Consider the following 23,965-nt stretch of genomic DNA (forward strand, 5'->3'; position numbering starts at 1 on the left):
AAAACAGATAAATATGGAAAGGGAATATGATTTAGATGTATATGATCGAATGCAAACAATGAAAGCCACAAAGATGACCAATAAACGCGAAATAAATGTAAGATGCAATACACAGAACTCCTACTCAGGCGGCACAAAATACCTCTGGAACCGATCAATGCGAGTCAAATCCAGCTCAACAATAACCGAGTGACAACTCATCAACAAACTCGGGAAGCGAACAGTCCAGAAATTAAGATATCCCTCCGGTAAACCACCAATATGAGCCTTAAGATACTCAGGCATATCATTATAGTGATTGCGCTTGTTACGGAGAGCGCGAAGGAGATCAAGCATGCGCGACCCGGTATACTTGCGCTGCTTGCCGAGATTGTCTTTGAAGTCCCTTGGCAGTAAACGCAAGAAATCCATCTCAGGGCCCATGACCCGCCTAGCGACGGATTCCAGACAGAGGAGAGCGTCTGACGGTGGGTCGCGGGGCTCGAATTCGAAGTGATCTGATACGTCGCAGAGGAAGCTCAGGCGGTCGGATGGGGGCCAGAAGAAGGGGTGCATTAGGACAGCGCTGGCGTCAGGTCGTTGACGGGGGTCGAGAGACAACATGGACCGAATGAGATCATCTGCTTCGAAGGCGTAATCACCCAGACGGTTCAATTCCTCCAGATCAAATTGGCCTTTGACGATGTTCGCCTCACGCATGAACTTGCCATTCTTGTCGAATGGGTGGCTGCCACGAGTCAAGACGTAGTAAAAGACGCAGCCCAAGGAGAAGATGTCAATGGCACGGGTAGCACGACGGTTTGTCTGAGGATCTACAACAGCAGGCTCCGAAGACTCGGTGTGCTGTGAGGCGAGAGACATTGGACCGTCATCGTCTACCAGGAGCTCAGGAGCACGCCAGCCAGAAGTTCCAGCAGCGTGGGCCGTAGTCGCCCGGAACGAACTCTGGTTGTCCTCCAGTTTCTTGCACAGACCGAAATCCGAGATGAGGAGCCGCAATGAGCGGGTGATGCTGCGACCACGAGGCATAGCCACGAGAATGTTCTGCGGCTTAAGATCACGGTGGACGATCTTCAGAGAATGCAAGTAACGAACACCCTGAGTGATCTGGCGCAGTACATCTGGCATATCCAGGCCATTTTGGACTAGTTCTGGGTACTCAGCAGGACGCTCAATCACATCCTGGAGAGATGCGGGACAAAGCTCGAGACCAATGTACAAGAATCCGGTGGCTTGCTCACGACAGAAGTACCGGATCACGTTATGGTGGTCATCACTTTCTTGTAACAAGCCCACTTCGTGGGATGCAATATCATAAAATTCCATCAACATACGCTTAACCGCCACATCACGTCCATCAAAGGAACCGCGGTAGACCACAGTCCCATGGCTACCAAAGCCTAGAACAACGTCCGTGAACACCTGAAGGCGACCAATGCGGATAACGCCATCCATCTCCATGATCTCGTTTGAGACTTGACGAGTCATCTGAACATCAGGCTCAAGTCGAGACTGGGGAGCCAAGGTATTAACTTGCTCAATGACCTGCTCAGCAACTTCGGCAGTGTCACCTTCACTGCCGGGCTTTCTGCGCCGACGGTGGGACTTTCCACCACGAGAACCACGAGCGCGGCCTTTCTTCTTAGGCTTCTCATTCTCGTCACCTTCTTCGTCGTCAGGACCGCGAGATGGCTCACGAATCTTAACACGAGGAGTTGAGTCTGGGGAAATGTGGCTTCCGGAGGGTTGTTTGCTAGCGTCTCCGTTTGGTGTCGAGCCATCCATATCCAAATTGACAGTCACATTGGGGACTTGCTGTGAAGGTGTGGATGGGCGCTTGAGATCCGGAGAGGCACCGACAAGAGGAGTGGACGGCGTTGATAGAGACGCCTTGTCATTTGAGTTGATGATGTTTTTGATGTCAAGCTTTTGTTTGGCCAAGTCTCGAAGATGATGAGAGTTGAAGTAAATGAAGGTGCAGATGAACAATAGAATCAAAGTGACGACGATGTCCAATGCATTGTCCCAGCTCTTGCGGATGATTGCGCTATTGCGAAGAGCCGGAGGTAAGGCCAGCTCAGAGGGGCTACGTAAAGCCTCCCGGGGAGTGTCATTTGACAGCTCAGAGGTGGATGACCCAGCGATTCTGGGCATGGGAGAACGGATGACACGAGGACCATTGAGTGAATGGACACCCGCCAACGCATTTCGCTGTTGATGTGGAGTCAGACTCATGAGCGCCTGGCCCCTGCGGAAGAAGTCTTTGTCATAGCATGAAGCCATTGGGGCGCGGCCTGTGGCCAGAGGATAGGTTTCCTCAGAAAAGGCGTACCAGCCACCTGCCTCAGTGCAATCGATGAACACACGCATATCCCGGTCATCGTCGAGCGAACCGTAATCTGGGTCCGGCGGCTGAAGGGGCTGTGATAGAAGGACAAGCGGAGTGGAGGCGTCTGGTCTATCTTTGTGGGAAGGACGAACCACATCAAAGACACGAGCCACCGGCGACGAGAAACGCTGGGTATAACGAGGTCGATCCATCTGCGAATGGTCGAATCCCAGTACAACGCCGTCATGCATGCTATAAATGTGGCTTTGGTCCATGGTGCGATAGTATTGGCTCTGGAGGTCCATATCGCGATTGTTCGGTGCCCACTCGGAGTATTTCAATGTGCAGATTGGGTCACCCGTCTCAGTATTCTGGATAGCGACGGCATATTCAACCCGACCCAGCACCAAAGTACCTGAAGACGACTCGCACTCCTCAGGATCCACATCTTGTCCATCGACCTTCCGACATTCCGGCCCAGAAGTAATGGGCCCACGAGAGCTGAACACCCTTAGAATGCTGCCAGTGCGGGCATCAATTGTATACAGCGTAGTTTCTTTCCGGGCAGTATAAGTCACGGCAGGATCAATGCCGGAATACGGAGTTTCATCGACAAGCTGTTTAACAGTCAAGCCGAGTTTCTGCAAACCGGCGTCCGGGCCGGGACTGTAGATATAGAGGCTGCCATCCTGGCTAGGCTCAACAATCCACAAGAAATCGTCTTCGGGCTCGGTATCGTCAAAAGAGGAACGGTTCGCACGATGGTAGATGCTTTCAACAACAGGACTGCTAGAAACCTCCAGGGCCCAGCGCGCAGTCCCGGTCTTGCGATCACGGGCGTGAATGGTTCCGTCGACGGTCGCCAGTAGCACAAAATCCTCAACCTCCCAGTCCTGCAAGGACCGCGCGTGAAGCTGCGAAGCCAGACCTGCAGCTGTGCTGCTGGCCTGGACAGGAGGGGCTCGAACGGCGCGGCCGGAGCCTGCCAGAGCCAGAGTAGCAAGGGCGCTCGCATCGTTGGGTTTCACGATGGGGGGTGCAGCTACGGGAGCTGCATGTTGTGTGGATGACTCTTGTGCTAGGGGCACGGAGAGGCGGGAGATGGTGTCATCTGGTTGCTGCTGCGGAGCGACCAGGGCTGGCAGGAGAAGGAGGGCGACACTGGCGGGGAGGGTCGAACGGGCGCCCGGCAGCCGCCACCGCATTGTGGAAACGTCAGCACAGAGAGGAAAGAGGGTGATGGCGGAGGTGGAGGGTGGTTCCTCATGTGCTCATGTGTTGAATTTGGTGAGGGAGGAAGAAGAGGTTCGGATCGAGTTAAAGTGTGGATCGAGCTCACGAATCCGGGTAGCTGATCATCCCCCACAGTGGATGATTCTCAAAAATGTTCAACAGTGAGTCAATGGTTGAGAGTATGGAGTAGAGTTGAAAGAGTGGAAAGAGAATGAAAGATGAAAGGGGAGTAGGCAGAGAGATTGTGTGTAATACACGTGTACAGTACAGCTAGTGACCAGCCTCTCCCGCCTCCACAGTGTGTACCAGGAGGTACCGGTACTTTGGTGCCCCTTCACAGGGGGTCTGGAACACAACACTGGGACATTTTTATTGATCAAGTCGACATTATCAACGGCATATGCATCTTGAGTATATTTCCAATGCACAAATTTCATATGTATACATGCACCGTATATGTCATGCAAAGACACAGCAAAAAAGCCCAAAACTTACTAGTGCAAAGCAATATATTAAAAGAAATCACACCATCAGGATGTTCTATTTCCCCTGCTTCGGTTACAATGCGTCTAATAGATCATTCGATAGTCATCCCAGCGGACCTCAGGGTTCTCTACTCCGGACATGTATGATCATCCAGGCAAAAGATCAACCCCAGCCTTCCGTCTCCACGGCAGATATATCCTTGACACCTCAGGGGGCTGAAAGTGACAGAACACGCTAGAAACACGGGAGAATCAAAAAGTCCATTGTCATCAAATCAGAAATATGTAGACCAAACAGAAGGCATGCAACGCCGCAACCCCATCCTCGTGAAGTACACGGAAGTGCCGGAGGAAGAAAAGGGAGAAAAGATTAAAGAAGGAAAAGATAGATACAGGGTTGAGGAAAAAGATGCGATCAGATACCCACATCGGAAGAAAGAAACTATAGAACAACAGAAGGATCACGTATGGTCCCAAGAAAGGTAAGAAACACAAACAGACCGTTTAACCACCGCGGATCATCCAGGTGACGGCGACAGCCCACCCAGTGACGAAGATGACGGTCAAGACACCCGCACCGGCTTTGTCGCCGGTACCGATGGTGTTCAATACAGGGATCGCATTGTTCGAGGAGTTGGTGCCGGCACTCGGGTTACTCTTAGAGGTACCACCCGACTCTAAACTGTAGGGCGCCTGATTTTTGAAGGGGATCAGGTTTGCTGACAGCACACCTAGCACGGCCATCTGCTGTTCCAGACCGCTGGATTTGTCCCACTCGGCTTGTTTGGTCCAACGGATACCACACAGCGAACCAGAGGTACCACCCGAACATTGCTTCGCAGCAGCCTGGGCAGAGGTCTTTAGCTGAGGGAAGATCAGATCGTAGGTACCGGGGACGATGGTGGTCAGCATGCCGAGCCAAGTGGAGAAGTAAGCCTTGAAGGTGATCTGGTTACGATCACAGTTTCCGAGAGGTTCACAGGTGATATCCGATAGAATCTGGCCATTGCCAGAGGCCGGGTAGAATTGCTGGGAGGTTTTAATCAGACCCTCGACGCCTTCCTTCCACTTTGTCTCAGTGCCATTGGTCTACCAAAATGTTAGCATCAAAACTCAACCATCAAGAAAAGGTATCATACGTAGTTGTGCATGTAGGCAGCACCACTGATATAGGTGGCATAGTTGTAGGTCCATTGGAAATCACCGTGATCCGTGCACTGCGTGCCGCAGGTGGTGGTGTCGGCAATGTTCCAGTTCTTCTGCTTAAGCAAAGGGGTGGTAGCACTCCAGTCCCAGATGCGCTCGGCCCATTCTGCGTAGGTTTTGTTTCCGGTGTAAAGGGCAAGGCGGGCGGACAGCTGGAACAATCCTCCGTTCGAAATAGCGTTCTTAGTCAAATAACCATCCTGGTAAGGCCAAATCTGCCAGCGCATACCACCGTGGCAGCTGCTGGTATCCCATCGGGGGTATTGCGTGTTGAACACACCCTGAGCGAGCGAAACCCAGGATGGCTCCCCGTCGAGCTCGGGGTAGTTGAATTCGGCAGCGGTAATAGCGGCTAATCCCCAGAATACTTGATCGTCGTTACCGAGATACTGACTGTAATTGCTGGGGAAGAAGTCATCGTCGCCCTTCTGCCAGTACATTCCTTCCTGGACGGCGGCGGTGAACTGGGTGTCACCGGTCACGAACCAGTACAGAATGAGAGTCATGAACATCGAGCCACCCTCCCACCAGGTTCCGTCCATTTTACCGGGAATGTCCTTGGAGTCACGCTCGTCGTAGAATTTCATCATTTCGGTGGCGACCGTCTTGGCCGCGCTTTTGAGAGAACCTGTGAGCGCGCATCTAGATTAGCCCGCGAATTCCGATGGGGGGAGGAAAGCGACATACTCTCATCATCGATGTTCAGGTCGATCGCGAGGGCACCCTGAACGGCGAGAGCGCCGCTCAGGAGAGTGGCCAGCCACTTGGATAGAATCATGTGAAGTAGAAAGCCAAGGGCCAAGGAGGTGGTGAAAGGAGAAAGTGACGGATGTCAAAAGGGTCTCAGGGTCCGGTAACAGTACCGTTGCAGTCCCCGGGTACTGGTGGGGGCACAGTGTTTGCGTCTAAGAATGTTCAAACTCTGAAACTTTCATATTATTAGTTCTTAGTTATTAGTTCGATTCAGTAAGGCTTCAATGTTTCTCTAGTCTATGTTTATGCGCTCGCCCCTGTCCACTGGTTAACCCCTAAAAATACGAGGGTTAGACTCCCCTGGAACCTGCAGGCAATGAAACATCAAGCTTGGCGAAGCATCCCTTAGCCTATCCACTGACACTTAAATTATGTTTATACCTGTATTACTCTGCTATAAGTTAGTTATGTTGCACGGGATTTCTACAGACGATCATTTGGAGAACTATTCGACTCCTGTTCTGGACCAGGCCCCACGGTATGGATCGTCGTTGTCAAAACCGATACGAACACGAGGGATAGATTGGTCTCAGATTTGTGCTTACCAGCAATAAGCAATAATACAAGAATGCCGAGTACTCCGTGCTCCATAGTAAGCTGGTTTCTATTTTGCTGCCTGTCCTGTCGCCAAGTGTGCTGAACTCAGTCTTTGCCTCTTTCGGAATCTGCCGGCAAGGGACTTCGTGGCCTGGAATCCAAGGCAGCATTCCAATTCTTTACGCTAACCTCATTCGGATTACGCCTGCCCGACGATTCAGGACATCACACACTACTATGTCTGCCAACTGTATGGACGTGATGAAGTTACGTAGGTGCAATGGCTCGTTGCGTATACAATCATTTATGTACCTCACTACACGACTATATAATGGCCAATGTATGGAGATCATGTACGTAGTTGAACTTCTATAGCACATTTTTGAGTTCCTTCATAGAGAGGGTAGAGATATGAATTCATCCATGCCATCACAATCATGTCCATTACATTCGGTCGCGTCGGCGAGGAGCCGCACGGATGATGTTGTCCACCCGCAGCAGAAGCTAGAAACAATGTTAGCAGATTTCCGAAACATATATTACGAATGACACGTACCTCGGCAGCCTCTGAAGCAGAAGAGACAACCGCCTTCTTCAGCTTGTAAGCCTCCACCACACCGAGATCACGCATATCAGCAATACCACCGCCGGGCGTCAACAGGTCAAGACCAGAGCTGGTCATGCCGTTGTTGATCGCCTGGCGCAGACGGGTGACCAGATCGGAGGAGTCGAGACCAGCGTTGTCAGCCAGGATGGTAGGCAGCTGCTTAAGAGCCTGAGCGAAAGAGTCGACGGCAAGCTGCTTCTTGCCGGTTGTGTTCTGGGCAGCCTGTTCGACAGCCTTGGACATGACCATCTCGGCGGAGCCACCACCGAGTGTGACGCGGGGGTCCTTAACAGTCTGAGACAGGACGGCGAGGGCATCGTGGAGCGAACGCTCGGCCTCGTCGAGGAGCTGCTCGGTGGCTCCGCGCAGCACAATGGTGCAGGCCTGGCCGGCGGCCACACCGGAGAACTTTATCAGGGTGTCCTCACCAATGATCACTTCCTCAATCAGATCGCAAGATCCGAGCTTGACCTGGTCGGGGTGGTCGAAGGTGGAGGCGATCTCACCGCCAGTGACGAGAGCGAGACGCTCAATACCGTCGAAGTCGGCGTGCTCAATGGACATGATGCCGGCCTCGGTGAACAGCTGCTCGGGCCAGTTGTAGATCAGCTGACGGTTGACGAAGCAGTTGATACCGTGAGCCTTGATGCGCTCAACCTTGGCGCGCATCTTCTCACGCTCGGCCTTCTCCAACTCGGCGAGCTTGCCTGTGGACTCGACCTTGACTCGTGCACCGAAGATCTTGACCTTGTCCGTGTCCATTGCCGTGTTGGCAACCAGGATCTTGGCATTCTCCAGACGCTTGGGCTGGTTGACACCAATCTTCTTGTCCAGAATGAAACCCTCGTCCAAGTATGAGTCGCTCAGCTTGCCACCGGCCTTCTTAATAACCTGGATGTGGGAAAGATCCGTGGAGCCCTTGAGACGGAGGACGGCCTCACAGGCTAACTGAGCGAACTGGTCACGGTCTTGTGCGAGCACCTTCGAGCTGAGTGTTGTGCGGGCGATGGCATGCAGGTCCTTACGGAAAGCCTCGGGGTCTTGGCTGCGGTCGACGGCTGTGGCCTCGAGGGCGCTAAGGGCAGCCTTGCTGGCTATCCGGTAACCCTCGATGATGGTCTGGGGGTGAATCTTCTTGGCAACGAGCTGTTCGGCCTCGCGTAGGAGCTCGGCGGCGAGAACGGTAACCGATGTAGTTCCATCACCCACCTCGTCGTCCTGAACCTTGGAAATGTTGACCAACACCTTGGCTGCAGCGTTATCCAGAGCAATAGACTTCAAGATTGTAGCACCGTCGTTCGTCACGAGGATCTCTCCCGTTGAGCTGTAAAGAAAGTGTTGTCAGCATTTCCACCATCTCAATATATTGATAATCAATAGCTCCCACGCACGCAGACTGTAGAATCTTATCCATGCCCTTAGGGCCGAGGGTACTCTTCACGAGGTCTCCGACGGCAATAGCACCGACGAACGCAGACAGACGGGCATTCTCGCCCTTCTCCTCAATGACATCGTCGCCAAAGATCTGTGTGGGATTGCCGAAAGACGCCTGTGAGGGGCAGAGGTTAGTCAACGGATGCACATAGTTTTCACACACAAAACAGATACAAACGACATACCATGGTGACCAGCTGAATAAGGCAATCGACCAAAGATCAAATGTCTCGCTGGAAAGGTTGAAGCAACTTCTCCTGTCAACAGTGGGGTGAGGGAAAGGAGAAAAGTTGCCGTTGGTCCAAGCTCCTGATTGGACGCAGGCCATCACCGCCCGCAATACCTCTCGACATTTGCTTTCTATCTGCGCTCTCCCTTGGCTGAACTGGACTCAATTCTCTTTAATACTACAATGGCGGACTCCGGAGAAGTTGCACAGCCTCCTGCGAACAAGCGGCCTCATGCTGATATCGATGCCGAGAACAGTGAGTCCTCCGCACGCTGGAGACTGCCCAGACCGCTCCCTCTTACACCATAGATACTGACTGTATGCGATTGTTAGGCGATGACTCCTCCGACGATGATTTCGGCCCAGCGCTGCCCTCGGAGGCCGCCCCCAAGAAGAAACGCAGAAAGCTTCCGTTTGAGAAGGTCTACGTCAATGCGCTACCGGCCTCGGCGCGGTACTCCAAGTCGCTGATGCACAAGGACCAATTATCTTTTGTGACCGTTGCGCCTTACACGGACTTTGTGATCACCAGTTCCATAGATGGAGTTGTCAAGTTTTGGAAGAAGATGGCTGAGGGTATCGAGTTTGTGAAGGAGTTCATTGCTCACCCAGGTGAGATCCGGAGTGTAACTGTCAGTGCCGACGGCCGCAGCTTTGCGACAGCCGGAGTAGACAAGACAGTTAAGATCTTCGATGTCATTACATTCGGTAGGTTCATACTCTCCTCCATGTTGCACTTTCATACTGACAAATGCAGATCTCTTGGCGATGTATACTCTGGAGTTCATGCCCCGCTGTGTCTGCTGGGTACACCAGCGCGGAGCATCTCTCCCTCTTCTTGCTGTGACAGACGAATCAAGTAATACAGTGCAAGTATTCGACGGACGTGGCGAGAACCCTACCCCCTTGCACACCGTGAAATCCATCCACCGCAGCCCAGTAGTGTCAATGGCATTCAACAACACCTTCGACTGCGTTGTTTCAGCCGACGAATCAGGCATGATCGAGTACTGGCGTGCAGGCGACGGCTCCTTCGAGAAACCCGACAATGTCTTCGAGCTCAAGTCCTCAACCAACCTCTTCGCCTTCAAAAAAGCTAAATCCGTCCCAACGGCCATTACGATCTCCCCATCAGGCGAACACTTCGCAACAGTCTCCTTCCCAGACCGCCAGGTGCGAGTTTTCGACTTTGCAACCGGCAAGCTATACCGTACATACGATGAATCAATAACAACAATCACGGAAATGCAACAAGCCGGAACAGCACCATACCCCCTCGACGAAATCGAATTCGGCCGACGTCTCGGTGTCGAACGCGAAATTGAATCCGAAACAACCCGCCATAAGGTCAATGTCTCCTTCGACGAATCGGGTCACTTCCTCCTCTTCGGCTCGCTCTACGGAATCAAATGCATAAACACCTACACAAATCGGGTAGTCCGCGTCTACGGCCGCGACGAGCCCTTCCGCTCCCTGAACCTAGCCCTATACCAAGGCCAGCCCCAACGAAAAGGCGTCGTAACCGTCTCAATGGCAGCAAGCAGTAACCCCCTCCTCCAAGAAGCGGAAGAACGAGACCCGATCTTGATAAGCACCGGCTTCGCAAAGGTGCGCTTCTACATGTTCACCAACGACACTGAGATCTCAAAGGGAACCCGAGACGTCCAAAACGAGAAACCAACCCAATCAGCCGGAGACACAGTCGCAGTCACAACCAAGGCCGCAGAAACAGGCACAGCAGCAGTCCTGCACACAACCATGGGCGATATCCACCTCCGTCTCTACCCCTCGGCCGCACCAAAAGCAGTAGAGAACTTTGTGACCCACGCGCGTCAGGGCTACTACAACAACACCATCTTCCACCGTGTGATCCGCAAATTCATGATCCAAGGCGGAGACCCGCAAGGCGATGGTACAGGCGGCGAGTCGATCTGGGGTGGGGAGTTCGCGGACGAGTTCTCTGTTCTGAAGCATGACAAGCCTTATACATTGTCGATGGCGAATGCGGGACCCAACACCAACGGTAGTCAGTTCTTTATTACCACGGAAAAGACGCCGTGGTTGGACAATAAGCATACTGTTTTTGGAAGGGCGGTGCAGGGTCTTGATATCGTGCATAAGATTGAGAATGTTAAGACACACAAGGAGAAGCCCGAGGTCGATATTAAGATTGTTAGTATTAGTGTTTCCTGAGGGGGCCGTTGGTGGTTGCCTGGGTGCACGAGGGAAAGAGGTAGTGTTTCGTGTATGTATATGGGATCACGAATCGGAATTTCAGATTGCGCGTTGCTATGCTGCACGCGTTGTACTATGTACCATGTCCATTCCACAGTTAAACTTCTAGAGTCCGGGGAAGGAGATATAAAAAGCGACGATCGTCACGAACAGATCCACGGGACTCAGAACTCCATTCCACTCCTCGGAAACCGAGAAGAAGACGAAAAGAGCAAGAGAAAAAAAGAATGAAAACCAACCAAAGAATATAATCAAAGAAAAATAAAATAAAATAAAAGACAACAAATCCCACAATCCCACACTAAACACCAAATAAATGCAACATTCAATAAGGCAACAAACAAAATGCGACAAAATCAATACCAATCAAAACCCCATAAAGAAAAACGACACAACATCAAATCAAACCTGCCGAATCTCCACATCCCCGGGCCCCTGCGGAATCTTCGTCAAACGCGACCGACTCCCAGAAAGAGGCGTACTGGTCTTAGGAGCAACATTTGAGAGCGAGCTGCTAGCAACAGACGGGGAACCCAGACCCCGCCCCTGCACAGGCATAGGAGCAGGTTCCCAAGCAGCGTCCCGAGGACCAGATGGCGGAGAAGCAGTGCTGAGGACGCCGCTGCTGCCACCGTGGTACAGATTTGGGCGTTTGGCATCGTAGCGGCGTTTGAACCAGACGCCCAGCGCGGCGATGATGCCGAAGCCAATTACTAGGACGATTAACATTATTACCCAGCGGTAGTGGGTGCTCCACCTATTTTGTTTGTTAGCACTCCAATATGGATGTGGGGTGTGGGTATGCGCATGTCGCTGTGTAGTGAAGGCAGAGGTATAACATACCAAGATTTGTTCTCCTCCGTTGCCGTCCCAGATTTACTCGAGTTGGCACTGCTAGCACCAGATGTGGCGGTTGCAGTTGCACCCGCAGCCGCAGAGGAAGTTGTCGTCGCAGTATCGGACGTTTCTTTTCCGCCAGAGTTACAGTAGTTGGTATACCACGTGGAAACGAGGGCCTGGTCACCGGCGCTGCAGGAGGAGCAGACACTGCCGGAAGTCTTGAGGTTGGATATTAAAGAGGACTGGCAGAAGCAGGAGACCCAAGTTGAGGAGTCGGCGGCCTGGGTGCAGGTGTCTTGGGCGGCATAGAGCTGGCTGCAGGTCAAGCCGCATTGTGGGAAAGTGCTGGAGGCCGCCGTTGGGATTAGGTTCTTGTCTGCGGCGAGTGTTGTTGTAAGGAGGGTGAAGAGGGCGACGAGCGCGGCGAGGCGCGGTGCGAGTGGCATCGTGGGGGTTTGTTTCTTTTTTCTTTTTTTTATGTCGGTCGGGATTTGTTGTACTGCAGAAGGGGTCGCGACTAGGATCGGAGGTGTCGGAGGCTCTCTGGGTGTGAATATCTCAGAGTTGACGGCCCATATTGCAATGGGGGAAGTTAAGGAAATGAGGAGGGTAAAGAAATGGGGTCTAGTCCCGAGCCATACCGGATTCAGGGTCTAGTTGAGTTTTTCTCGTTTAAGCTAGTTAATTACGCCTCAGCATATAGTACAGTAGTAGATATTTAATTATGATTATTATTTATGGTGTCATTCAGTCTATACTATTAGTTTGCATGCGGCCTCCTTTCTTATCCGCAACCGGAACCTCGTGGCTGAACATTCCTATTCCCGACATTCTGACACCTGTCAGATCCCCGGAATGCTGTATAGGCAGTCTACAATACTATCCTAAGCTCCCAAGAAATTCAAGCTCTCTGATCCGGAGAGCACATCGCCACTGGATGCAGTAAGGATTGACCCGTAAGGCTGTACAGTGCAGCATTCCACTTACATGCATTATTGCATTATCGCTGTCGGTTCTGGAGTTGGCTGGGCCTCATGCAAGGGGTGAGAGGTTATAATTGTTTATTTTCGTCCTACTTATAGGACCACAGGCACATTCTCTACATGTATAAAAGCTGGAACTCGCCCGTCCTTCATAAACCCCAAACCAAAGGGCCCACTGCGATCGGCAGTCGTAACCGTTGCGGATCGTGAAGTGGATGGCCGGACAAGAGATCTGGACCTGCAGTTAGTTACCAAGTTATGCCCTCTATGTCTATGTAGTTAACCCATAATAGCCAGCCATTCAGGGATTTCAGCTTCTTACTTTGTTTTTCTCTTCCATTCCTTTGGTTTGCGTACGCGACAATTTCCGCCGATTGGCTCGGACCTTTTGCTATGTGCCTGGATGATAATTTCCCGTTCCTTTTCTATTTTAGTGCTCACTACTGCACGTAACTTCTGACTAGATAGCCGAGCCAATCACTACCACTGCTCCCCTGGCTAAGCCGCGAATGTCAATATTGAACCTTCTCGGCGGGGTTAACGTTACGCACAATTACCGAGACTTGGTAAGCACGATATTGTCGCTTATCCTGGGACTCGCTTGAACATTGGAATATTCAGAGGTACTGCTCATAGTTCCCATAATCGATGTAGTTCCAATATAAATGGGCGTTCATATATTTTGACAATAATGTGGCGTGCACGTACTCTAAAACATCCATGTACTGAGCAATGGTTTATGATAAGACAACCCTGAAATTAGTCTTTACGCCAACAATTTCGCAGATTTCTGCATCTAGCTTTAAATGCTCAAAGAATATGTCAGCAACATCCGTGGTTCGAAGTGGGGTTCTGGGGCTCGCTATGGGGACGAATGGTGGTCGGCCGTCGGATATAGAGCTCTCGTCATGGTTCGAAAGTGACAACGGAATGATCATTTGCAAGCACGTCTTTCATAGCATCAATTACGAGAATGTTAGGGAACACATTACCGCTTGGATTCGGAGGGTCTTATATTTGTGAAGGAGAGGGAGAACCAATCTGGACTGTGCATGGGAGCGGAGAGACATCTCTTTCCCGGAGAGTTTCGGCTTTTGATTGAGAAACTGGGAAGATCTATGGAATGCACTCTCCAGTGAGGGCTCTATCCAAGACTTCTCGTCTAAAGCGACGGATTTTTAGCCCCGACCATTTCTCGAATCATTCAGGTGGGTTTTTCTAGTGTGTCACGTTGGTCCCAAAAAGCTAATAGTAACCTACTGCTCGTGACTGACAGCTCAATAGAAACCAAAAGGCTGACATTTCAGTATCAGAAAAAAGATGTATAAGCCGAATACCCACACCAAACTGAGGAACCACGCGACATGTATTAACCCAGAGTATGCTCAATGCTGCGGGGACTCGCATAACAGCGCCTTTGATTAGGATCGTCAAACAAAGGCAATGGTTCTCGGCCATGCGAATTGTGCAACTCTGCAAGTTTTTCAGCGAGCGTCTTGTCTAAGGGTTCCTTCCTGTAGATCCTAGGGTTTTTCAGAGATAATCGAAGAACGTAGGCAGGGACCCGACTCTTGTCGTGTTGTGCAGTATCATAGTCATAACGGGTATTGTTAAAGTCTACCACGAAATAGGAGTGCCTCCCGGGGTATATGGCTACAGCGAGGAAGCGTGTCTGGCAGTCTGGGCGATGTTCACGAAGGGAATCCTCAACCTTCGACACAAATGGGCGTATAGAGTCCATATAATCTTCGGAGTCCAGAGCTTTGTTGGGAGTGTCACCGAGTATTCGAATTGGTGTTGAACCAACTTCCTGAAGGAGGCTTTTTATGATACCTGGAATATGACATATGAGATGATCGCGAAGAAGTTGCTTCGAGTCCTCCATTGTTGACATAATAACTTCTGATACGGTTGAAGGGGTTGAAAAAGGGAAATACCAAAGATACTTTTTGATTTTTGAGGCTGAAGAGATCAACGCTGGGAGCTGTTCTGTGCAGCTCTATTATATATAGTTGAGTTTACACCGCCGTTTACGAAACCAGGCTAGCGTATTCGCAAGTACTTAATCCTATAAGTTATTAGAAAGGGAGTAAGAAGGTCTTAGTTAGATCCTTAAATCCTTCTTACCTTCTTACGCAACTAAGACAACTGGTAGCTTTATATAAGCGTAGCCATCGAAGTTTTGAGAAGAAGTAAAGTATAGAGATATAGACGGGGTTCTTTTAAGAATCCCAACTCAATATACATAGCGCTACACACACATGAAACAGGGCGCTGCCCTCCAAACCTACAGGCCAAGTTTGCATCAACCAGTGGCCAGTCGCACGGACCTCTAGTTTGCCTGGGTTGAGGCTCTATACTACCTTTTGAGCTTACACCGCAACTCCACCACCCAACAATATCCCTCAACCCATCCCAATAGTATCCAAATACTCCCCTTTATCAGTTTCAATCTGGCGGCAAAAATCCAATGAAGATCGAGTCTTGTATGCACAAGTTCGAAACTTCACTTGACATCTCTTCATGGATAAGGCGACTTCTCCTGGGCTCCGAGATAGCTACAACCCCAGGATATCTCTACGGAGACAACTACCTTCCTTGGACCGAGTTCCCTCCTCCAGACTCTCCTATTATGGAAACAGGCTTCTACCGTGTTCTGAAAATTGGGGTTGAAAAGGCCACGTCGAATATTGCTGCTTCCTTAACAAGAACTCCCCTGAGGTGTTCACTCAGCCTTCTCTATCTACTCCCCTCGATCATCTTCCCTTGTACTTGATTCGATAATTTACCACCTCGCTAATAACCTATTCTAGTGCCTCGTCCGTGCTCCGGGGCTGGCCAGTCGTGGCCGCTACTCTATTCTATCGTGGCTTGGTTCCCTAGTGACTGCAGGTGCTACGCCTTATCCCAAGTATCTAATAGCAAAAATACTTTATCGACGATCTTGTAGGCTTATATCTAAACCTAGCAACCGAGCAAGCAGTCACTACCAACCAGCGCCCTCCACCTCTCAAAGAACCCTAAGAGACCACGAGAATACTAAGCACTAAAACAACTGATCCTGTAATCCCGAGTCACCATACTTAAATAATAATCATATTAAACCATTTCTCGAAATCTTACTAAGGTACCGCCGTAGAAACAGCCCTAGCTGTATAGTATAGCGTGCAAAAATCAATGAAATGTAACAAAATCGCACTTTTGTTCACGACCCTGTTGGACTGTCAGCTCTACTCAATCTTTAGTATATATGGCTGTTGAGTGTATCATTATGCTTTGATACTGGGCAGACCAGACAGTGAGCGAGCTTACTCGTTACTTTGGCTACATCTTGGCAAGTGATTTCGCATACGAGTAGTACAGGAACTATATAGAAATGACGCTGTGTAGCCGCTCATTAGCATGGAATTACCCAGAAGCGAGTAAACAACTAAAGTCAATTCGATGACGGGTCATATGTCTTGAGCAAGGATCTCATAGCAATTTTTGGTAACTGGTTTGCTATTGGGATGGAAGGACGAAATATTGAGCACAGCCACATTAAAGAACAGAGTACAACCTCTCATCCCCCCTCCCCCCAAATTTCCGTAGTACAATATCTCCATCAGCAAACCAATCGTCCAGAATATTTGCCTTGTCTTTTCTAAGGATTGTGACACACGGCCTCAATGTTATTTCCTGCCGCATCGATCACGAATGCCCCGTAGTAGTTGGGATGGTATGATGTTCGCAAGCCAGGTTTACCGTTATCCCTACTCCCGGCATTGATAGCGTTATCATGAGAAGCATCAACAGATTTACGATCTTGTCTATGTTAGCATAAGATGTTTCTACTGCGGGTTGATCCAGCAAGCCATACCAGGTGCGCGAAACGCAAGGTGTGCGATGCGTGCAGTAGGGTCATTGGTTCCAATAACCCAAAAGTCAGCAGGAGGACAGTTCCCTTCGTCGAAAGTCGAGCCAAGTGCCACAACAGTCTCACCGAATTGCCGTCGAGCCTCGTACCCAAGGGGCTTGAGCGCCGCTAGGTAAATCTTCAGGCACTCCTGAAATCTGAAATTTGGCCTGGGGGATGTGTAGGCTAGTGTGGTCGATTGGCATATTGGAGATCTCGAGGAGTGACAAATTCTTAATTGACGATATGCAACAGATTCAGGCTTTGGCGTCTTTGTCCTGAAGATAACTCTATTTTATATAGTCATTGGATGCGAAGAGTACTCACAACGAACAACGATTGAGTTTACCAATCTATCGGCAACCAGTCCTTAGCGTACATGACGCTAAGGGCTAGAAGCTATACGAACTTTGATTGTGATTCTTGGCAAAATATCATTCCACCAGCGGCAAATGTTCTAGTGGGTGAACCCAGCCGCTAAGCAATCCTATTGCTGACTTGGATGTAAGGCTACCTTATGTGGAACACAGCGTAAACATATATGGTCGTGTCTTAGTCGATGCGAGCCGCTAAGGACGGTAGATGCACAGAGCCCTATTTTGAAAAACTCAACTACCCTTTAACTTATCTAATTGCTATTATACAAGGTTGCTGGGTAGATTGAAGTAATAGAAGAAAGTTTGGTCGTACGCTAGCTCATATTATATACGACCTTCCCGACTGTTAGCCCGGATTGGCTGCATACGTGACAACTGTAGGTAATAACTAAATAGCGTAATCAACTACCCGCCATATAACCTACCTAGGTAAATGCTCAGCACAAAAAGTCTGTGGTCGGGTGGGTAGTGGATTACGTCAAGTCGGAGCGTGAAACACTGTTCGGGATATTTATTCCGCCAAGACCGAGTAAATCGATGCTGATTGGAGATTTTCAACGCCCACCTGACTGTTCCACAAGGATCGCCACTTCGGCATCCAACGAAGCGAATATACCGAGTTTTGATTCTAGACATTTTTCTGTCAACATCCTAGACTGAAACGAGATCCATTCGTGAGCAGCAATTGAAATGTCCCATCCTTCATTATCCAAATGAAGGTCAAGCAACGAACTGTGTGCCAGACATGTAGGACGCGGAAACTCGGAGTATGAAGACACCTGGATGTTCGATTAACGCAGCCACTAACATTGATTAGTGTGATGGGAAACAACCTGAATGTGGCCAATGCCTTCTCAGGGGCCGAAAATGCTTCTGGGATTCAGCTGTCTATACGTTTCTGTCGCAGAACGCTCGTGTGTCTGAGCCTCGAAGGCGATATCTCGGAGGCTGCCAAGAACCCGCCAAGCGCTTCAATAAGCCCCTTTCTCCTAATAGCCAGCCATGCACCGATATCCAACAGAACATGCGGCTTCTTGCAACCACCGCGCCTGAAGTTATCGGACCATATCGCAACGATTGGATCGAATCCATCATGAATGCTTTTGTCCCACAGGAAGAGCTTCCTTGTACCTTCCAAGATTCAAAGGATATTCCAAGAATATGTGGTGCATGGGTGGGTGTTCTACCCAACCTTGCCCAAAACCCTCAGGCTCGGTATGGCCGCGTATTGTCTCTAGCGATAGAGGCGTTGTCTTCGTGCGTCACATCAAAACCGTATGCAGCAAGTATTCAGACATATACCGCTGCACTTGAGGCCGTCAGAACGGGAATAACTGTGCAAAATAACCTTGTGAATGCCGAAGTTGTTGCTGCAATAATGTGCCTGACCTTAGCAGAGGTATATCTTAATTTGAATATTTTCAGGTATTCTCGCTGACGCTGTGATGTTTAGCTTTTCTTTCCGGAGTCTCGCTTCGGCATTGCAATGCATGTATATGGCGTTGCACGACTTTTTCAAGCTAGTGGACCGGAGCGATTCAAGTCAGGAGTTATGCACAGCCTTTTCGCCGGTTTCAGGCCACTTTTTGTGCGTATATTATATCATCATCTATGTTTCTCCCCTTCTGATGTGGTTTCCAGATGTTGCAAGCTTTTCAATCCCGAACAGCAACTTTTATCTCTTCAAATGAATGGATCCGCATTCCGTTCTCTGGTCGCCGCCCTTCACTTATGCAGACACTCATTAGCCAGGCTGCCCATCTCCCATCACTTTTACAACAAACTGATACGCTTCTATCATCGCAACATGAAGAGGGGCTCAGTCGATCGACCATTTTATGTAATACCTATTTGGAATTTCTTTTGGATATGGAAAGGTGGGAGCAATCGTTACGCAACCATTATCCAGGGAGCATCTGTGATAGTTTTGTCAATTCGAAATCTAGGACACCTGCTCCTCCTGGACGCGGCATATCGTTCCCTGATATTACGATGGCAAATGTGTACACGCATTTGTGGGCTTTCCGCATTATCTGTGCTACTGAGCTGGGTCGTCTAGTTTCGCTGTTTCCGTTGACGCATCTACAAGACTCGACGACATGCAATTACTTCTCCTCAAGGGATATCCAAGAACATAACGAGTGCTTAGCGAGACTAATATGCTTCTGCATGGAATATCTCGTTCAAGATGACTTCAAACTTTTTGGGCCGACATCGGCAATGCTACCTTTGCAGACTGCATACAAGGTGTTGATCACAAATGAACAGAAGAACATTCTGCATGTCATATACGTCAAGGAGCTGGTTCAATGGCTTGTTGAGAAAGGTATACGGTCCGCTCCTTACGTCATTTACTAATCAACATCAATTTACCCCAAATTTGCAAAAACCCCAGACACAGGCGGTGCCAGTATGTTAAGACCTAGAATATAGTATCTCAATTGCATTCTCACGGTACCACATCTCCTCAGATACTAATATAGGGCTTTTAGATATTCGATAGATCCGAGGTTTGGGCATATAGCGCTCATTTGTAGCGCCCTAAGTGTAGACGAAAGTACGTGGATTCATTGGATTTATTGAATTCTAAAGATTTTAATACAAATACAAGTTCCAAGGGTAAGTGTGTGGGAAGCCACTATACATGAACATCATCTATTTAGACACTATTATAAGACTACACCTGAGGGGTTAATCTTTAGTGACGGCAGTTAAACCATTTAATGAATATTCCCACTAGACTACCTTCATGAATAAAACAGCAACCCTATAGTCAATACACTGGATATACTAAAAGATTGCCCTCTGATAGAATAATCTGCCGACCTCACCAAGTTGTACGAAAAATGGTGGATACCGATCAATTCCTGTTTGGGTAACTTTATTCGCCAAGAATGCAACCTTAATTTTTAAAGTGACTGACTGATGATGTAGCGCTCTTTGCTTGGCACCTTATCCTACAGTGGCTAGATTCTCCGCCAAGCTTCTTCTATGTAATGCTTGCCCAGTAAGTAACTCGTCCATGTATTGGACACTATTGTGGAGTTTGTGCTGGGTTGTATTGGATGTTCGGGACATTTGGTTGAGAGGCCAAATTAAAAGTCTCACGTTGTCCGTATCCGCTTACTGAGCCCGGTGATTAGTAAACCACGACGTAATATTAACTAATAATGTTCTGCTTCTGGGTCTGCAAAATGAAGCTTCTCATCAAGTGTCGAGTGGGATGAGCCGAACCGTATCACATCTAGTAGTAACAGCATTTCTAATCTTTCCAGCACAGGAACATATTTAAACGCCAGGAGATCTTCCTTCCTCGTCTGCTCCAGATTACCTCCAGCAAGATTTGCCATTCCCTATTTTCTCCCTTGCCGCAATCATGGCAGCTACTTCCAAACCAACTCTTACAATCACGCACATCACCACTGCGACTGCCATTCTCAACATCGATGGTGTCAACTTCCTGACAGATCCATTTTTTGGGGCCACTGATGGAACGGAATACGACACGACGCCGGTCTGGGAACAGATGGACCTAAAAGCCTTCGGCTTTGATAGTATTCCTCCACCACCTCACCTTGTCAACAAGCAAGGTCCAGCGCTTCAGCTCAATGAACTACCGCCTATTGATGCTGTGCTTCTTAGTCATGAGGATCACCTTGACAATTTGGACCCGGAAGGCCGTAAGCTGCTGGATGGCCGGAAGGTGTTTACCACCGTGGACGGTGCCTCCAACTTGCGTCCTCGCCCGGGAGTCATTGGCCTTCGCCCCTGGGAGACCGTGACGTCTTGCATTGGAGGGAAAACGTACCGAATCACTGGTACGCCTTGCAAGCACTTCCCTGTTGGAGAAGTTACGGGCTTCGTTCTAGAGACCGATTCCTTCGGCCTGGATTCGTCTGGCAAGCCTAATGCAATCTATTTCTCTGGAGACACCGTTTATATTGATGAACTACGAGAAATTGGCAAAAGATGGCATATTACCGCCGCCCTGCTCAACCTGGGCAATGCCACTTTTGAATTCCCAACCGGCCCAATTCAGATTACGATGGATGGGAAGCAAGCTATTCAGCTTATCCGTGATATCGGTGCAGATGTCATGATTCCAATCCACTTTGAATCCTGGGCCCATTTTACCGAGGACCGGTCAGGTTTGGTGAAGGTTTTCACGGAAGAGAATTTCATGGACAGAGTGTGCTGGACAACCCCGGGTGTTCCAAAGATTGTTTTCTAAATTTGTGAGTGTCTCGATATTGAGCACTCTAAAATCCTTCTTTCTGTTTGTTTCTTTTTGCTCTTGGGCTGTTGGGTAGATCGTGTTGCTCTTAAGTTGATTGTGTCATGACGAACTTTCCAGATCCAAAGCGGCGACGTTACTATATGATGACTAGTCAATCCAATGCGTAGTTTTCAAGAAAGGACATGTCTTTGCTCGACTCATTGCAGGGAAACGGGATATAGCTCCTTAATAGAAATAGATTCTATAGAGTGCTTGTAAGCTCGGGTGTCCAGGCGGTGAGTCTGTTTTAGCCAACAGAAAGTAATCAACAAAATATACTCACGCAACCATCGTCACTGGTTCTGTGGCTCGTGTCTGGGAATATATTTGATGATCAGGACATATTCCACGGTGCCTTGAGGATCCAAAGATGAGTCCCAAAATTCCCAAAATCGTCATCGGCTCTGAGGCCCTTAGGGCGGCCCCCGTCGCTGAGAAACAGACCTTTCTGTGGACGAGCATTGTGACCCTTTCCAAGTAGAGGCTGCTATATAAGGATGCCAGAGACTAGCCGCATTATTACGCGCCATCAATTAGACAGCAACTATGCGACGGGAGCGTATAGCGAAAGTAGATTGCCAGTCCGCCAATGTTACGGTGGCGCCTGATTGACCAAGTCAAGATGTTGAGTTCTCCCTTCCGGTTCCGCGAAACCTCAAGGATCAAGGGGGCGCTAACCATCACCTTACCGGTCCGTATTTTGTGCCACAGGCGATACAATAGCCCCACCCCTCCCCCACCCCTACTTCTGTCTCTTGGTAAGAACTTGCTATGCTGCATAGAAGCAAATCCTTGGGTAAAGAGCTTCAGTCCTTGGCAGCGGCAAAGCTTCAATGTTTCCCAGGCGTTCATGGAGGACAGCGACACGTTAGGCAGGGTTTCTAAACTGGAAAGAACAGTATTAGAGCGGAATGAAACACTGCATTTTCTATGAGCTGCCGGCTAACAGTCATGACACATTATCTATACAGAGTAAATTATCCATTAGGACAAAAAAGTCCCTCTCCATGCTGCAAGTCCGTTTCTCAAATGCCATACAAAAGAAGAGCCTGATTCAACACCTGGAATGCCGAACCACGGCTCGGTTCAATTTGGCCTTTTGCTTGAGGTTTTGCAATGCAATCTGATCAGGTACATCTTCTGCAATTGACAGGGTCGGAGTCGAATGAAGCTCTCTATTTCCTGTGAGAGAACTGCCAACAGATATGTCAAAGTCATATAGATAGGGTAAACTTTCCATTGAGGTCAGAATCTCCTTCCATGCTCCAGACTCGATCTTCACGTGCCTCAATTCGATGTACTCCATCGAGTCCTTGCATTGCTCGACAACATTGACGAGGTTTCGAGAGGAAATCTTCACTTTGTGTAAGGACAAAAACCGCAGGTGAACCGTTGAGCTGAGCTTGAGACAATCAATGCCTAGATAATTCGTGCTGCTGATTGAGATGGAAGTCAGGCTGGTCGAAAGCTCGATGATCCTCAACAAGTGGGCCGCGCAGGATTGCTGGTTTGTTTGCGCATAGACGTGCAATCCCAAATAGTCAAGGCGTTTGAGGATGTGCTCAATCGGGATCCTTAATGTGCTAATATTCTCAGCAAACAATGTAGCAAAATCATTTGTCATTGGTAGCTGAAGTTCAAGTTCTGTCAAGTTAGGCAGAGGCACATAGCATAACGACATGAGTATCGAGTCGATCGATGCTTTCATCTTATCATGGGGTAAGGACGCCAATGGCGGACCATAGAAGTCGAGAGCTTTAAGATTGGGAAATTGACGCAAGCATAAAGACAGCAAGCCAGCAAGGTCTTCCGTGTATAATGTAACCTCCGCTACCGAATATGGGAAGGTACCGTATCCAACGTCGACCTGATGCACATATTGAGCATATGGGCTGTTTGAAAGGCTCACAAGCCTTCCTAAAGATGGAAAACGCGTGGTGCTGGACAATGAACCGGCTACAGCTACAATGTGTCGGAAAAGACGGGCTGAGGCACTATGACAAAAGCTCTTGTTGACCAAGCGGAGCTTAGCCATATCCTTTCGGATTTTGTCATTCATTATCCGAAAAGCCCGAGCAGTCGATTTCTTTGAAGTAGACCGCGAATTGCCAGCCTCGACATAGAACGTAATCTGACAAAAAGAATGTTCAGCAGTGGCGCAGAAATTGGACTGGCGTATATCATACAAGGTCAATTATTTCTGCTGGAAGATGCATATCGATCAACAGTTGAGCATTGTCAGCGATGAATCACCCTGGTAAAACATTGACTGGATTCAAGTGTTAGGGTGAGCAACTGCGGAGAGAAAAGGGAGCCCAGCTAACCGAGAAAGGAAAACTTGGTAATCGTCTTCAACACTTTCAGCCCGGTTTTACCTTCGGGGGAACAGCGAAAGCAGCTTTTTGTTGATATCTAAATTTTGAAAATGACTTTTGGGGCGTCGATCAAAGACAAAAGCATCGGACATGTTCCCCGGTTAGTTTCATACCTCAGTCATCAAATTGGGTCTTGGCGGGCAATCTAGCCATTCTGGGACAAGTGGCGAC

General features: G+C 49.2%; 9 protein-coding genes across 9 annotated transcripts; 3 read left to right on the forward strand and 6 right to left on the reverse strand.

Annotated features, from left to right (window-relative positions):
• Window positions 1–120: 120 nt before the first annotated feature.
• Window positions 121–3,534, reverse strand: ireA (bifunctional endoribonuclease/protein kinase IRE1; the record flags this gene model as incomplete). The annotated part of the gene is made up of 1 exon (XM_058512446.1): window positions 121–3,534. The coding sequence occupies one exon, from the start codon at window positions 3,532–3,534 to the stop codon at window positions 121–123; it is 3,414 nt and encodes a 1,137-aa protein (XP_058373775.1).
• Window positions 3,535–4,551: 1,017 nt separating this feature from the next.
• Window positions 4,552–6,031, reverse strand: N7446_003698 (glycoside hydrolase family 76 protein; the record flags this gene model as incomplete). Its single annotated transcript, XM_058512447.1, has 3 exons — window positions 4,552–5,136; window positions 5,187–5,881; window positions 5,941–6,031. 3 exons carry the CDS (start codon window positions 6,029–6,031, stop codon window positions 4,552–4,554), a joined length of 1,371 nt encoding a protein of 456 aa, XP_058373776.1.
• Window positions 6,032–6,987: 956 nt separating this feature from the next.
• Window positions 6,988–8,772, reverse strand: N7446_003699 (chaperonin-containing T-complex subunit CCT2; the record flags this gene model as incomplete). Its single annotated transcript, XM_058512448.1, has 4 exons — window positions 6,988–7,047; window positions 7,100–8,474; window positions 8,542–8,699; window positions 8,770–8,772. 4 exons carry the CDS (start codon window positions 8,770–8,772, stop codon window positions 6,988–6,990), a joined length of 1,596 nt encoding a protein of 531 aa, XP_058373777.1.
• Window positions 8,773–8,996: 224 nt separating this feature from the next.
• On the forward strand, window positions 8,997–11,006 carry N7446_003700 (WD40 repeat domain-containing peptidylprolyl isomerase; the record flags this gene model as incomplete). The annotated part of the gene is made up of 3 exons (XM_058512449.1): window positions 8,997–9,069; window positions 9,147–9,521; window positions 9,571–11,006. 3 exons carry the CDS (start codon window positions 8,997–8,999, stop codon window positions 11,004–11,006), a joined length of 1,884 nt encoding a protein of 627 aa, XP_058373778.1.
• A 444-nt stretch (window positions 11,007–11,450) lies between these two features.
• N7446_003701 (uncharacterized protein) lies at window positions 11,451–12,334 on the reverse strand (the record flags this gene model as incomplete). Its single annotated transcript, XM_058512450.1, has 2 exons — window positions 11,451–11,805; window positions 11,892–12,334. 2 exons carry the CDS (start codon window positions 12,332–12,334, stop codon window positions 11,451–11,453), a joined length of 798 nt encoding a protein of 265 aa, XP_058373779.1.
• Window positions 12,335–16,514: 4,180 nt separating this feature from the next.
• Window positions 16,515–16,935, reverse strand: N7446_003702 (VOC family protein; the record flags this gene model as incomplete). Its single annotated transcript, XM_058512451.1, has 2 exons — window positions 16,515–16,675; window positions 16,731–16,935. Coding segments are annotated over 2 exons (366 nt in total), but the record flags the coding sequence as incomplete, so codon positions are not given.
• Window positions 16,936–17,856: 921 nt separating this feature from the next.
• On the forward strand, window positions 17,857–19,501 carry N7446_003703 (Zn(II)2Cys6 transcription factor domain-containing protein; the record flags this gene model as incomplete). Its single annotated transcript, XM_058512452.1, has 4 exons — window positions 17,857–17,910; window positions 17,961–18,542; window positions 18,597–18,731; window positions 18,785–19,501. 4 exons carry the CDS (start codon window positions 17,857–17,859, stop codon window positions 19,499–19,501), a joined length of 1,488 nt encoding a protein of 495 aa, XP_058373781.1.
• A 1,018-nt stretch (window positions 19,502–20,519) lies between these two features.
• On the forward strand, window positions 20,520–21,374 carry N7446_003704 (MBL fold metallo-hydrolase; the record flags this gene model as incomplete). Its single annotated transcript, XM_058512453.1, has 1 exon — window positions 20,520–21,374. The coding sequence occupies one exon, from the start codon at window positions 20,520–20,522 to the stop codon at window positions 21,372–21,374; it is 855 nt and encodes a 284-aa protein (XP_058373782.1).
• A 1,120-nt stretch (window positions 21,375–22,494) lies between these two features.
• On the reverse strand, window positions 22,495–23,635 carry N7446_003705 (uncharacterized protein; the record flags this gene model as incomplete). Its single annotated transcript, XM_058512454.1, has 2 exons — window positions 22,495–23,550; window positions 23,606–23,635. Coding segments are annotated over 2 exons (1,086 nt in total), but the record flags the coding sequence as incomplete, so codon positions are not given.
• Between the last annotated feature and the right edge of the window lie 330 nt (window positions 23,636–23,965).

This window comes from Penicillium canescens (assembly GCF_028828765.1).
Source record: "Penicillium canescens strain IBT 15451 chromosome Unknown utg000003l_segment0_segment0, whole genome shotgun sequence".
NCBI classification, from domain to species: domain Eukaryota; kingdom Fungi; phylum Ascomycota; class Eurotiomycetes; order Eurotiales; family Aspergillaceae; genus Penicillium; species Penicillium canescens.